Genomic DNA, 14,265 nt, shown 5'->3' with positions numbered 1-14,265 from the left:
CTGCTTCCAGTTTCATGCATGAACCTGTTAGTAGATACTATAAGAATTCTTATTCCCCTAGTCATTTTTTTGTATCAAGGCTTCCATTAGAATTCTGAGGAGACATGTTCATCATGACTCTAATATTCATTCTTGCAAAACCTACCCCATATGAGTAATGCAAAGCTTGGCTGTTAGGATGAGTTGTAGCATTACCTGCAACCTTGGATCATGGCTGTAGCAGTCTTTGAGCAACTTGAAGATTTAAAGGATGGGATACTTCATAGGCATCCTTGTGTGATCAGGGTCTTACCATTTTCTAGAACTCTCTTCCAAAATCTTTAAACCTATGATCAATTATGTATTAACAATTAAGTTTCTGCTGGGCAGTGGTGGAGCACCCCTTTGATCCCAGCACTCGAAGGAAGAGGTAGGTGGATCACTGTGAGTTTGAGAACAGCCTGGTCTACAAGTTCCAGGACAGACTCCAAAGCCACAGAGAAACCCTGTCTCGAAAAAAAAATATTAATTTCTAAGACAACCACGAGAAATATTGCCTATTGTCTCAATGTAAAATTTTAGGTTGGTTTTTAATAGTGCATATGTCTCTAGCAAACTCACCTTCCCTCTTGCCAACTGTAGCAAGATGTTTTTCTTACCTATCTGCTGCTTTCCTTTTAATTCTGCTCTCTTTGTGTTCATAATTCTCCCTGTCACTATTGCTAAAATCAGTAAGACAAACCAATGCTCTGAGCTAGGAAGTCAAAGTGCTATGAAGCCTTGAAACGTGCTCTTCTAATCTAGTTTGTTTCCTTTGCAATCAGACTACAATGTAGTCTTAGAGAACTGAGAAAAGGAAACCAAGTTCTTTGCCAGACTGTAGCATGGATTGTCTTTTTAAAGTTTGCAACTTAGTCCAATTCTGCATCTGAAGCTTCAAAAACAATCTTTCCTCCCCATGCTCCTTAAGCTCTGTATACTGCCTTTTCTTCCTCCCAATATTTTAAAATTCCTCTGCCATCTTTTTCCCAAACTCTTAAGAATCCTATTATTAGGGTTACTCACAGCAGTGACTTCATGTCTCTGCTACTAATTTTCAGTGTTAGAAAGCAGCTTCACCACAGGGATGAAGTACTTGACAGCAATTAGGACAAAATTACTCTCACTCAGTTTGGAAGATTTCAGACATGGTTAGTCTACTGTTCTGTTCCATTTTATGACCATGAACCAATAATATTAATTGTTAACCAACAATAATTTATAAAGTACCATAAATAACTATAGCTCTTAATTAAAATTAGTTAATATTATTTCTGTCCTCAATTGAGATATATCTGATGGCTAAAATCCTATGCATATTTAGTTTTTATTTTCCTCAGTATCATTCTCTTTTACAGACTGTCTTGTCTTTTAAGATTATATTTTCTACAATTGAGCTCTTAAATTAGTAATGATAAAATTTTATGATGAAATTATGATTATATAATACACTAACATCCACAGTAAAACATCATGCAAAGTTTCTTACAATTTTAACCACTCAATGGCCATCTTTCAGCCAAGTTCTAATTTTTTTCTTCATCTAGTGTCTGTACTTTGCTTACTGAATGTATTCTTAAATAATCATTTATTAGTGTTACTTTATTTTAAATAGACTCTATTTTTCATGATCCTGGTGAGTTTCAATTTTATTAAGAAACTTCACTTTGGTTTAGAGAGTTGACTTACTAGTCCAGAGAACTTAGAGCTCCCACAGAGGATTCTAATTGGTTTTCCTAGTACTTGTGTCAGCCACTGATAATATGAAATTTGTGATTGGTTACCTGGCTCATGCAAAATCAAATTTATGGTTGTACTGTTTGTAGGATCTTGCTATATAAAAAAATAGCTAGAACATAATAGTTTCCCTCTGCATTCAAATAATATTATAGTAGCTATGATGTCATCTCCAGTAATGTAAATTATGTGTTCTAGAGATCCCTTTTTCATAAATATTTGGATGGGTGACAGGTGATGAAATACTTTTTCAATGAAAATTTCCAAAAATAAGTAAAGAATGATTATTGCCATAATCACTTCTAAGGTTGGTCTCTCCTATCATGTGCATCACAAAACAGCCCTACTTGTTTTTAGTCTTTTATTTCTGAAAAGACTTCCAGTATTAGCTGCTTTCTTAAAGAGGATATATGTCATGTTGCAATCATTTCATAATGATTTGATAACATCAAGGTCATCATCAGTATTGGACTAAGAGTCTCTCTAAGTATGTTATAAATTGATTTTTCACTTAATAGCAATAAATGATTACTCACTGTTAAATCAATGCATGTTCTCACTGGTTGGACTCTCTGTGTTAGCTATAAGCTGCCCCAGTTCTTTCTAATTATTGGATTTGTAAAATACCTTAGAAGTCAGCTAATGGAGTTTTTTAATGTTCCATTAAAATCCTAGTCAAAAGTCTTTGTGAAGAACCTCAGGGCTTTATAGTGGGCTGAAAAGAAAAGATTTGTCTTCAGCATAGGTGTCTTTTGTGACATCTATTTTGTCAGTTTGGAAAAAAAATGTGTCACTTAATATTTTACTGTCTGTGTTCAAGAGAAAGGGGATTGCTAAATATTTGAATTACATGTATTGAAACAAAGCCTGCCACCTGTAATGCCAAAGCAGAATCCATAAGCACTAATTGCTGTCATCACATTTACTTGTATCAGTGAACACGAGTATTCTGCTTCAGTAACACCTGGACCATTTTTCAACTTTCTTGTTTTGAGAAAAGAGAATTCTTCTTGTGTCATGATGGAAATAATTTTATATTTCTATTGTGTCTTCTACCTTTCAGTTATGCCACTCAACTTGGAAACTGAATTTGTTGTACTTAATAAAATGCAAATAAAATAAACAATGCTTTGCTGTTCCAATAAGTTATCACATATAGCAGTTCAGATCACTGTCATGTATTAGCTCAGATTCCATCCTGAGATTATTGGTATAAATTCTCAATAAAAAAACTGTAAAGAACAAAGACTAAGCTGGAAAGTTGCAACACACAATTTTAGTTCCAACAGAGGCAGACAAATCTCTGAGAGATAGAGGCCAGCCTGCTCTAAAGAGGGAGTTCAAGGATGGCCAGGATGTTACAATGAGAAACCGTGTTTCAACAACAAAAAGAATCAAGATTTGGCTTGACAGTCCTCTTTAATGCCACATATAGGGATCCTGTGATGTTTACTAATGGAATTCAGATTGTTGGGACAAATCTCTTCTCATAATTACGTGACTATGATGTTGTCTGACACCATGCTTCCTACAGTCATTTTTTGAATTCTTTCGCTCGCCCTTCCTTCTATCTTCACATCAATAGCAGCACTTGGTTTATGTCTATGATTTAAAGTCCCCAATCATTCCCTTTATTAATGATTAGAAAAATTTCTCCATTTTGCAATGGTCATGTCAACAAATTTAAGCAGGAATATCTACTCTGGTACATTGTACATAAAGCATATCTGTCAGAATACTGATACTTTATCATAATCACAGATTCTCAAAACAAGTAAAAAAAGGAATGTGGAGATGGGGATGATTTGAAGTTCTTCCAATAATTTTATTTAGTAGATATTAATTCTTTCCAAGATGAAATAAGTTAAAAACATAAAATTTGTTACATTGAGTTTGAGCATTAGGCTAGTATCATTGATCAACTGTACTGTGAAGAATGCTCAACAAATAACGTTTTCTTTTTTAATAGTCAAAATATTATTCTCATTATATATATATATATATATATATATATATATATATAACAACTGAATGTATTAATTATGGAAAAGGTCTTAGAACAAATAAAATACTCATTACTTATTTTGTACTAATATCTTATTCACAAGTCACAACTCAAAAATACTTCACTGAAACTTTAACATAATTCAGGAAAATTCAGCAATGTATCAGTTTTTCTTAAATCAAATATTGTATTTCTAGTTTACTTGACATGATTTGGAGTCTCGGCCTTAGATTCCTGTCTTGAATTTCTGCTGTAACTTCCTTCACTAATGGAATATAACCTTAGAGTTGTAAACTGGCATAAACCTTTTTCTCCCAGAGTAATCCTAACACAAGTGATGGCTTAATTTTTCAAGTAACATAATAGAAAAATTCCCATTTAAATATATGCATTAAAACTAGTTCTCATGTGTTTGCTTATGAATTGAAGAACTATCAAAAAAAGAGCATATAAAAACACAATCACAACAGTATCTTTCTTTACTGTTTTTCACGTGTCCTATATATTAGGAATAAGATGTCCCATGGGACTTAATCACTACATAAATTTATGATAATTTTGTTGTAATACATTAAAATATACATGTATAGATTATTACAACGGGGAGCTCTTGGTCCCAAGACTAATAGCTGGGATACCAGCATGGGACTGATCCAGACCCCAGGAACGTGAGTTTCAGTGAGGAGACCTCGGAAATCTACGGGACCTCATGTTCAGTACTTATCCCTAGAATAGGTGTGGACATTGGGAGCCCAATCCACATAGAGGGCTAACTCCCTGAGCCAAGACACATGGGGGTGGACCTAGGCCCTATCCCAAAGGTTATGATAAAATCTGATGACTCCCTATGGAAGGCCTCACCCTCCATGGGGAGCAGAAAGGATATGTGATAGTTAAGGGGGAGATGGTAGTGGAGGAGGGGAGGGAGTGGGAACTGGGATTGACATGTAAAACAATCTTGTTTCTAATTCAAATAAAAAACAATTAAAAAAGATAAAGTTCACAGAATGAAAGAAAAATTCTTCTATAACAAATAACATGATCTTCAAACTAAAATGAGTGACAAGCAATATAGTGCTTAGTACACAAAATATACACCTACTAGCTCTGAGCTATATTCTCTTAGTTTAGATCTGGCTATTTACTTGTTTCTATGTGACTAGCCATGATTGTAGATTAGTTGCATACACTTACTATTAAAGTATTCCAGAGGTTAAATAGATCTTTAGTTCTACCTTTATTAAATGTGTTGGAAATTATGATACAAAGTTTGTCAATGGCAACATCAGAGAAGAAGTTGGTGCCTTTATACAAGGAAGGTAATCTGCAGATTAAGAAAATGTTCAAGATGTTATTGGACTTTCTTCATATATAACACTTGAAAGCTGTGACGTAACTTCATAGACATCACAGAAAATGGATAATGTTTTTGTTAACAGAGTAGACATGAAGTATTCTGTCTTCACATAAATGTTTCCTTTTGAATCTTTTACAAAATGACTAGTTACTACAATAGTGTTCTAGTCCAGTTCATAATGATGTGAGAATTTATGTAATGACAAATGAGGCCTTTATTTAGAGAACAAAAGCTGAAATTAACCTAGATAATTTTCTTTGCTCTGGCAAAGTAAATTATGGGTTAGGGTTAGGTTTAGGTGAATACATAATTTCTATAAACAAAAGGAAAGACAAAAGTCATTTCCAAATTGAAACATGTAAAAGTAATAATGATAATAACAATGACAATAATACAATAGAACTAGAAAATAAAAATAAAATTGATAGGGAAATTTATTAAATAGTATCACCACTACAAATTTTACCAAAAGCATGTTTATCAGAAAATATATATGATATGTATTTTTTTCTTGGTTTTCATTTATTCTTCTCTCATCTTATACAGCATGAGCTGTCATCTGTGTTATAGTTCTTACCCATTCTGACAGGTATAAGATGGAATCTCAAAATAGATTTGATTTGCATTTTCTTGATAGCTAAGCATATTGAACATTTCTTTAAGTTTTTCTTCACCATTTGAATTTCCTCTATTGAGAATTGCTTCAATAGATCTGTACACAATTTTTAGCCATGTTGTTTGATTTGTTGATTTCTACTTTCTTGAGTTGGTTATACATTTTGGATATTAGTGCTCTGTCAAATGAGGAGATGGTGAGAATCTTTTCTCATTCTCTAGGCTGCCATTTGTCCTACTAACAGCGTTCTTTCCATTACAGAAGATCTTCACTTTAATTAGGTCCCATTTCTTCTCAATATTAGTGACTGTTCTATCAGTGTTCTGTTTAGAGAAGTGTTTCCTGTGATAACACCATTCATTGAAGATGCTTTCAAATTTTGTTTTGTTTTTCAGTACAGGGATTCTCTGTGTAGCTTTGGAGCCTATCCTGGCAATTGCTCTTGGACCAGGCTGGCCTCAAACTCACAGAGATCCAACAGCTTTGATTTTTCTTTGTGTATTTCTGGCTTCTGTATAAAAAAAATCAGGTGGCTGTAGGAAACTACTTACACTTGGGTCCTTAATTTGATCCCATTTACCAACATAATTTTTATGTCAATATGATGTTGTTTTTACTACTATAACTCTGTAGTGCATCTTGAAAACTGGGATGGTGGTATGTCTGCACAGTGTTTTATTGTTCAGTATTGTTTACTACCCTGTTTTTTGTTACTGTTTTTTATTTGAAAATGAGTATCGTCTTTCATTATCTGTAAAGAATTGTGTGGTAATTGTTATGAGGATGGGATTGAATCTGTAGATTGTTTTTTATTGGATAGCAATTTTTACTATGTAAATTCAATCCATCAGTGAACATGGTGGATCTTTCCATCTTCTGATTTCTTTCTTCAAGCACTTGAAGTTTTTCTCACACAACTTTTTCAAGAAAGTCACATGCTTGGTAAGGTTTACTTCAAGATATTTTATATTGTTTATGTCTGTAGTGAAGTGTGTTGTTTTCCTGATTTCTCAGTCTACTTAACAATAGTATATACTAGAGCTACTGATTTTCTTTTTCTTTCTTTCATTTTTTTAGTTAACCTTGTATTCAGACATTGACCTGTTTGTCATCTGTATGATGTTTCCTGATGGAATTCAGGGGTGGTCATGCAATATTATATATATATATTCATATCATCTGCAAGTAGCAATATTTTGATTTCTTTCCAATTTGTATCCCCTTGATCTCCTTCAGTTTTTTTTATTGCTTTAACTAGAAATTCAAGTACTATAATGCATGAATATGGAGAAAATGGAAGGCCTTTCCTTGTTCCTGATTTTTTGTGCAAATTCTTTGAATTTCCTTACATTTTATTTCAAGATGTCTATAGGATTGATTTAAATTGTCTTTATTATGCTTATGTGTGTCCCTTGTATCACTAATATATCAAAGACTTTAATAATGATGGGTATTGGATTTGGTCAAAGATGTTTTCTGCATCTAGTTAAATGCTCATGTGTTTTATTATTAATTTTTGATGTTGTTTTAGATTTTTTAAGATGTATTACATTGATTGAATTTTTTATGTTGACCATCTCTGTGTCTCTGGGATGAATGTACTTTTTTGATATGTTCTAGTATTCAGTTTGTGAGTATTTTGAGTACTTTTGCATCTATGTTCATGAGGGTAGTTTGTTTATAATTTTCTTTCTTGAATCTTTGTGTATTTTGAGTATCAGGGTTACTGTGTACTCATAAATGAATTTGCAAAACAGGCAAGAAAACATTTTTCCCTCTCAGGAACCTTGGAGGGAATGCAACTCTGTCAACATGATTTTAGTTTGTCTCACTGTTTTGACTATCAGAAGTAAGAAAATGTATTTATGCTGTTTAACCCTTAGGTTTGAAATAGTTTTTTTTTTAACTTTTTATAGTAGTAATAGGATATGTATGCAGTAAGAATTTGAATAACAAACAGATGTGCTACTCTTTCTATTATAGCAATTTAAGATGATTAAAGCTAGAAAATCCATGAAAGCACAAATGTTCTTTAAGATGTAAGATGTTTCTAACTTGTTTCGAGAGTGCTTTGACATCCACATCAAATCCACGAATTCCTTAGGAATACTAATGCATGTGGTTGCTCAGGCCAGATTAACTTCATCTATACCCAACAATGTCCCTTGATGGTCATAACAACCTTTCATGTTTTCTAGCATGTTTGGGGGGAAGTTTTCAAGTTTTATAGCAAGTTTGTTTTGGGGCAAAAATGCAGCATAGTCCCATAAGACTTCCCTGTCTAACTACTCTTGTAGTAGGTGTCCAGCAGAAGTGAGATATTCAAATTAAGTTACATTTGACTGCTATCATCTGTCAATAGCTAATTACAAAGACATAAAAATAGTTTTTTTCATATAATATATTGTGATTGTGGTTCCCTCCACAATTCCTTTCAGATCCTATACCTATGTACCCAATAAAATCTACACCCTTTGTTTCTCTGTCATTAGAAAATAAACAGTCATCTAAAAAAAGAAATATAAAAAAGAAGATAAAAGCAAAAATTAACCTGAATAGGGCAAAAGTAATAAATGAAAAGGAGACAAAGCAAAGTACAATAAATAGATACAGACACATAAAGACACACACATTCACAGACACAGAAAAGCCATAAAGACACAAACTCAGAAACCATAACATGTAAGCAAAAGACCTTGCCTAGGAAAAGTATCATCAGATGTAACCAACAAATTACTGTTAAGTTTTATGTGACCTTCTACTGATACCATGTTATGTCAATCAAGCAACAAAGTGTAGCACTACCAGTCATAGGAGCCATTTTGGCTTAGAGCTTTTCATTTTTTTTCTTAGTAGAATTATTTTATTTTTTAAAATTTACATACATATTTTAGACAAAAGCCATTATTTTATTTAGATGTTTTAATTATTAAAAAAATGTAATAACCCCTTTTACATCTAAATTGTGTTTTCCTACTTCTCAGATAATTTTAACAAGTTTAAATTAAACATCTTATAATGTACATTTAAAATTATATTCACTTATTTTGTGTGTGGGGTGTATTATGTGAGGCCTCATCTATCACAGTGCCTGTGTAAAAATCAAAAGACCATTTGTGGGATTCATTTACTTTCTTTCACTCTGTGTGTTCTGGACATCCTTCGATACCCAGATATTCAAATTATAAAGTAAGTACTTGGACACTCTCACAGGCACTGGTAGTTTTTATTTCAATTTTTAGCTTTTTGTTTATTCATTTATTTATGCAGGGTATGAGGTAAATGTAATAAAAAATGGAGAGCTATTGCCAGCCCAGTCAAGTTTGATTCAATTGTCATATCTTTACTTTGAGAAGTGGCACCAATAGCACACATAATTTTATCATTTAAAGGGACTCTCATTCATTTTTATCAAGCTGAGATCACCAAGCATAGTTTAAATGACAAGTAATAAATTGGAGTTTTTAAGGTCTGACAAAATTGTGTCATTCCCAACATTGTTCTCATTAAGCTAATATTTTAGCACTGAATATATGTCTGTTTCTGTCATCAATGTCCACAAAGCAGAGGAAATAAAGTCATTGAATTATTATTCCCTTTGTTTTTGTGACATGGTTTTCTTTTTTCAAAAAAAAATGACATGACTCATTTGTTTTCACATTCCAATTTGCATTGCATTATACAAGCTGTTGGAACTGATGACTATTTGATTTTATTTTCTATCAGGAGCTACAACAATAGAGAAGTATGACCTCAGAACAAATCTGTGGATCCAGGCAGGAATGATGAATGGCAGGAGACTTCAGTTTGGTGTGGCTGTTATTGATGACAAGCTCTTTGTCATTGGAGGTCGAGATGGTTTAAAGACATTGAACACTGTTGAATGTTACAATCCCAAAACCAAGACATGGACTGTTTTACCACCGATGTCAACACATAGGCATGGCCTAGGTAAGACATTTAATTATTGATATAGATTTTATAAATTTTTGAAAACAATAATGTACTAAACTCAGTGCAATGTGATATAAATTCTTATCTTATATAAAATGTTTATTTGAAGACAATACTTTAAGCTTTTCAACTTTTCCTAGATTGGCAACTATGCCTTCAGCTGTAGAGAAAGGAAGCTGAAAAAAAACAGAGGAATGCTTAGCAGTTCATAACATTTTCAAGAACTCATAATCTTACATTTAGTGTGAAAAAGATGAGATATGCAAAATGTACTAAAGACAAAGTCCTAGACAGACACGGTACTCTAATTCAGGGGAAACTGTGTTTACTGTGATCTAGACACACTTAATGTAACGCTTCACATGGTGCTGGAGAGGTACATTTAACTGTCTGGGATAGTTCACTGCACTGAGGAAACAAGAGAGAAGAGTAACAGGTTCCTTGTGCTCTGCTAAGAAGCATCTTGTTGAATGAGGACACTGACTTAGAATCAGAATTTCTAAATGGGTGTTCTTATTTACACATTATATTTGAATATTTTAAAAGGAACAGTTTAACTCAACTTCATTTGTCAGTATTACCAATTATTAAACAATGCTCTTCATTATTTAATTCTACACATTTTTATAAGAGGGATTGAATAAGGGGAATTTTTGAATCTATATTCCATGTGGTAAGAGTTGTAAGAAAAACTGCAAAGAATTGACATGCCACAGGTAAGTGATTGCAAATGTTTTATGTGTTTAGGATATACATATTAAAGATATATCATAGTTTAATTATAAATCCATATATTTAGAAATCCACAGGAAAACAATTCTTTTATAAAATTAAACATGTATGTAAATAATATTTCTGCACCAAAATATATAGTAGTTCACACTCACACACATGCAAACACACATATTCTGGTAAGCTATGAACATTAGAATTGAACAGAATGACACTTTCAATAGACCCATTTCCGAAGCCATATAAAAAGCACATTATAAATGCCCATGTGGATATGGGAATGTAAGAAAAATTAATTGAGGTTTATGGAATTCAATGTTTCCTATGGACTTTAGAACCCAATGGTGACTCAAATAGTCCATCATTTTCATGCTTGTTCCTCTTCTTGTGTGTGTATTCCCTACCTCTTCCATTACAAAACAGATACATTACTTCCTTGCCTCATGATACATGCATTCATAGCTTATGAGATCACAAGAATTGTTTTATTGTTAGAGATGATAAAGTGGTTAAAATATTTCATATCATTCAATAAATTTCAGAAATACTTTCTACTATATAAACTCGCCTGTAAAAATTATATGAATATTAACTTTATGGTGTCAGAGGAGCCATGTGTCTGCCTAGAGAATATAACTAATTATGTCAATGTGTTTTCAATTAGGTACAAGTTGTTACTATACCATGAATGTCTATAAAACACATGACTATGAAAATTATATATTTTGCATATTTTATATTAGATAAAAATTAATAATACAACACTTCATACTTTACAAAAAGGTCTGTTGAGGAAGAACATGTTGAGTAATATAGTGACTGGATAATAACAAATCTAGTCCTTTGGAAGTAAAGAATGCCCATTTAAAGTTTGGCAGAGAAAGATTCCAGCTTTGCTAATGAAGAGCCAGGCTAATTCTCAGAAGTGTATCAAGAAAAGCCATTTTAATGCTAGGCTCTCTCAATTTAACACAGGATGAATATAAACTTTATAATCCCTCTGCAAACGTAAATAAAAGAGGGAGGAGGAGAAGTGAGGAGAAAGAATGACAGTGAAGCTCCTCATGAGAAAGACTTTTGAATGTTTTAGTGCTTGCACTGGTAAGGTATGAAGATATTCCACTGCCATCTGCTGTGTCATTAACAGGATTCTTGACCGCATGGTAAAAGTTGTCATTAGATTTTTTTTAGAAAATTAAGAAATGACTCCTTCCCATTTACAAGACATTGATAGGCAAACTTTGTCTCTGAATGGATTTGTTCCCTGAATGAATTCTGACTCCATATCTGAACTATTACACAAAGCTTGATTTAAATTACTAGAACAATAAGAGGAGCAAATAAGGCAAGATAGATTTTACTTATATCTGGAAATGTTCCTTGTGTTAGGGAAACAAAAATAATAAGTTTTATAAACTCTTAAAGAAAAACAGATGGTAAAATAATGGACATTGAAAATGCTGTTGAGAACATAATTTTCTTGAGTACTTATATGTATATATTTAGAAGAAATAATATAGTGTTTATTGTCAAGGCTTTCTATAGGTTTTAGGAAACACAGAATAGAGCTAGTAATGAATGCACTGAAGAATATATCAGCAAAAAATAAACCTGTGTTTTTCTCTAGTACAGCTCACTGGGATAGAAAATAACTCATTCTTGTCTGTCAGTTTTCGTTTTTTTAAATGAGCACCTTGTTCAGAATATCCACTGTTCTGTAATTACTTGCATGTATGTTTGTTCATGTCGCATGTCTTGTTCTTAAAGAATAGCATTGCTTACTTTACCAGATCAACCTGTTTCTTTATAAAGGTTTCCATAGATTTGCAAGATTTCATGAGGGGTTATAATGCAGTACATTCAATATCGTGTGTCAGATGTTAAAAATATATAAGTGGTGGGGGAGTAGTTTAAGTATACAGTTGAAAGAAATGACTCTGACTCTTTTTATTTTTTTTAATTTGTTTTATTTTACATTCCAAACATAGCTCTCCCTCCCACCCCTCGTCTCCACCCAACCACCTCACCTCTCCCCAGCCCACCTCCAGTCCACTCATCCTCATGTGTAAGGGCTTCCATGAGGAGGCAACATTGTCTGGTACAATATATTGGGGAATGGCTAGGTCACTCTCCCATGCATTAAGGCTGAACATTGCATCCCACCTAGGGAATGGTCTCCAACATTCTAGCTCATGTACTGGGTCTGTATCATGGTCTTACTGTCAGCTTCCTACTGCCACTGAGCATAGCATCTTACCCTAAGGAATGGGCTCCAACAAGCTAGCTCAAAAACCAGATTTGTATTGTGGTACTACTGCCAGAGGCCCCTATGATAGTCCAAGTTTCACATCTGTCTCCCACGTACAGAGGGTCTACTTTGGTCCCCTGAGTCTCCACAGTTGTAAGCCTGGAGTTCATGAGTTTCCAGGAGCTTGTTTCATCTGTCTCTGTTGATATCTCCATGAAGATCTTGACCTCCATTGCCCATATATTCCCTCCTCCTTCTCTTTGCCTGGAGTCCTGGAGCTCAGTCTGGATCTTGGTTGTGGATCTCTGCATCTGGTTCCATTAATTGCTGGATGAGGATCTATGATGACAGTTGTGGTATTCATCAATCTGATTACAAGCATAGCCATTTCAGTAATTCTCTCTACTATTGTTAGGATTCTTAGCTTGGGTCCCCCTTGTGGATTCTTGGGAGTTAACCTAGCACCAGGTTTTTCCCTAAGCACATTGTGGCTTCTCTCTATTAAGATATCTTTTTCATTGCTCTTCCACTGAATCCTTCCCTGCTTAGGCCATCTCATTCCCTCCTATTCTCATCCCCCTTTCCTTCAATTTATCAGTCACACACCCAGTTTGTCTCATAGATACCATAGAATTTCCCTTCTAGGATGATACAAATATCCCTGCTTGGGTCCTCTTTGTTACCTAACTTCTCTGGAGTTGTGGATTTTAGTCTGGCTAAACTTTGCTTTCTATCTAATACCCAGGTACGAGTGAATTTACACCATGTTTGTCTTTCTGAGACTGTGTTCTGTTCCTTTGCCTGAAAATGTCATGAGGTCATCATTTTTATCACTGAGTAGTACTCCATTGTGTAAATGTACCACATTTTCCTTATCTTATTCATTCTTCAGTTGAGGGGCACCCAAGTTGTTTCTAGGTTTTGGCTATAGCAAATAATGCTGTTGTGAGCATTGTTGAGCATATGTCCTTGTGGTATTATTGTGCATCCTTTGGTTAAATACCCAAGAGTGATATTGCTGGGTCTTGAGGTAGATTTATTCCCAATTTTCTTAGAAGCCACGATACTGGTTTTCAAAATGGTTTTACAACTTTCATTCAGGTCACATACTCACATACTTCAGATGAGTATGCTAAGGGACCCCTTATTACTTTCCCTTCACATATCTCCCTGATTTAAAACAGAACATTATAAAAGTAATAGTTTAGAAACTATTGCTACATGATCTTTATGTATGGCTTAAACATCTGAACCCACATGAAACCATAAAAATGGTATTTTCTTATTACATATATAGAAATGATTCAAAGAGTTATTTAAGATGAGTCTGTTTTGGAGCCATTTTTCTGATTTACTTGGTACTTGTGAAAATATAATTTATAATTCATTAATAACCCTAACACAAGATAAATAAAACTACATATAAAAAATTCAAGAATACTATATTTGTCAGGGACCATGAAAGATATGGAAAATGTTAACTAATGTTAATTCTTAATAAGGTGCCTTGTTCTCTTACTCAGACTAACTTCACACAATTAACTCACTTTCACCTCAGAACAAGTTCAAACTAAAGACATTTTTAAATAGGTCATGAG

General features: G+C 33.5%; 1 protein-coding gene across 2 annotated transcripts in view; it reads left to right on the top strand.

The window, feature by feature from the left end:
• Klhl1 (kelch like family member 1) overlaps nucleotides 1-14,265 on the top strand; it is a 299,721-nt gene that overhangs the window by 202,617 nt on the left and 82,839 nt on the right. For both annotated transcript variants that reach the window (XM_027394016.2, XM_027394015.2), the window contains one exon: nucleotides 9,460-9,684. In XM_027394016.2, the coding sequence (XP_027249817.1) occupies nucleotides 9,460-9,684 (225 nt within the window). The remainder of the gene's footprint in view (nucleotides 1-9,459; nucleotides 9,685-14,265) is intronic.

The sequence above is a fragment of the Cricetulus griseus genome (assembly GCF_003668045.3).
Source record: "Cricetulus griseus strain 17A/GY chromosome 1 unlocalized genomic scaffold, alternate assembly CriGri-PICRH-1.0 chr1_1, whole genome shotgun sequence".
Taxonomy (NCBI): Eukaryota; Metazoa; Chordata; class Mammalia; order Rodentia; family Cricetidae; genus Cricetulus; species Cricetulus griseus.
Note: the sequence above shows the minus strand (reverse complement) of the source record. Positions and strands in the feature narration are given on the sequence as shown.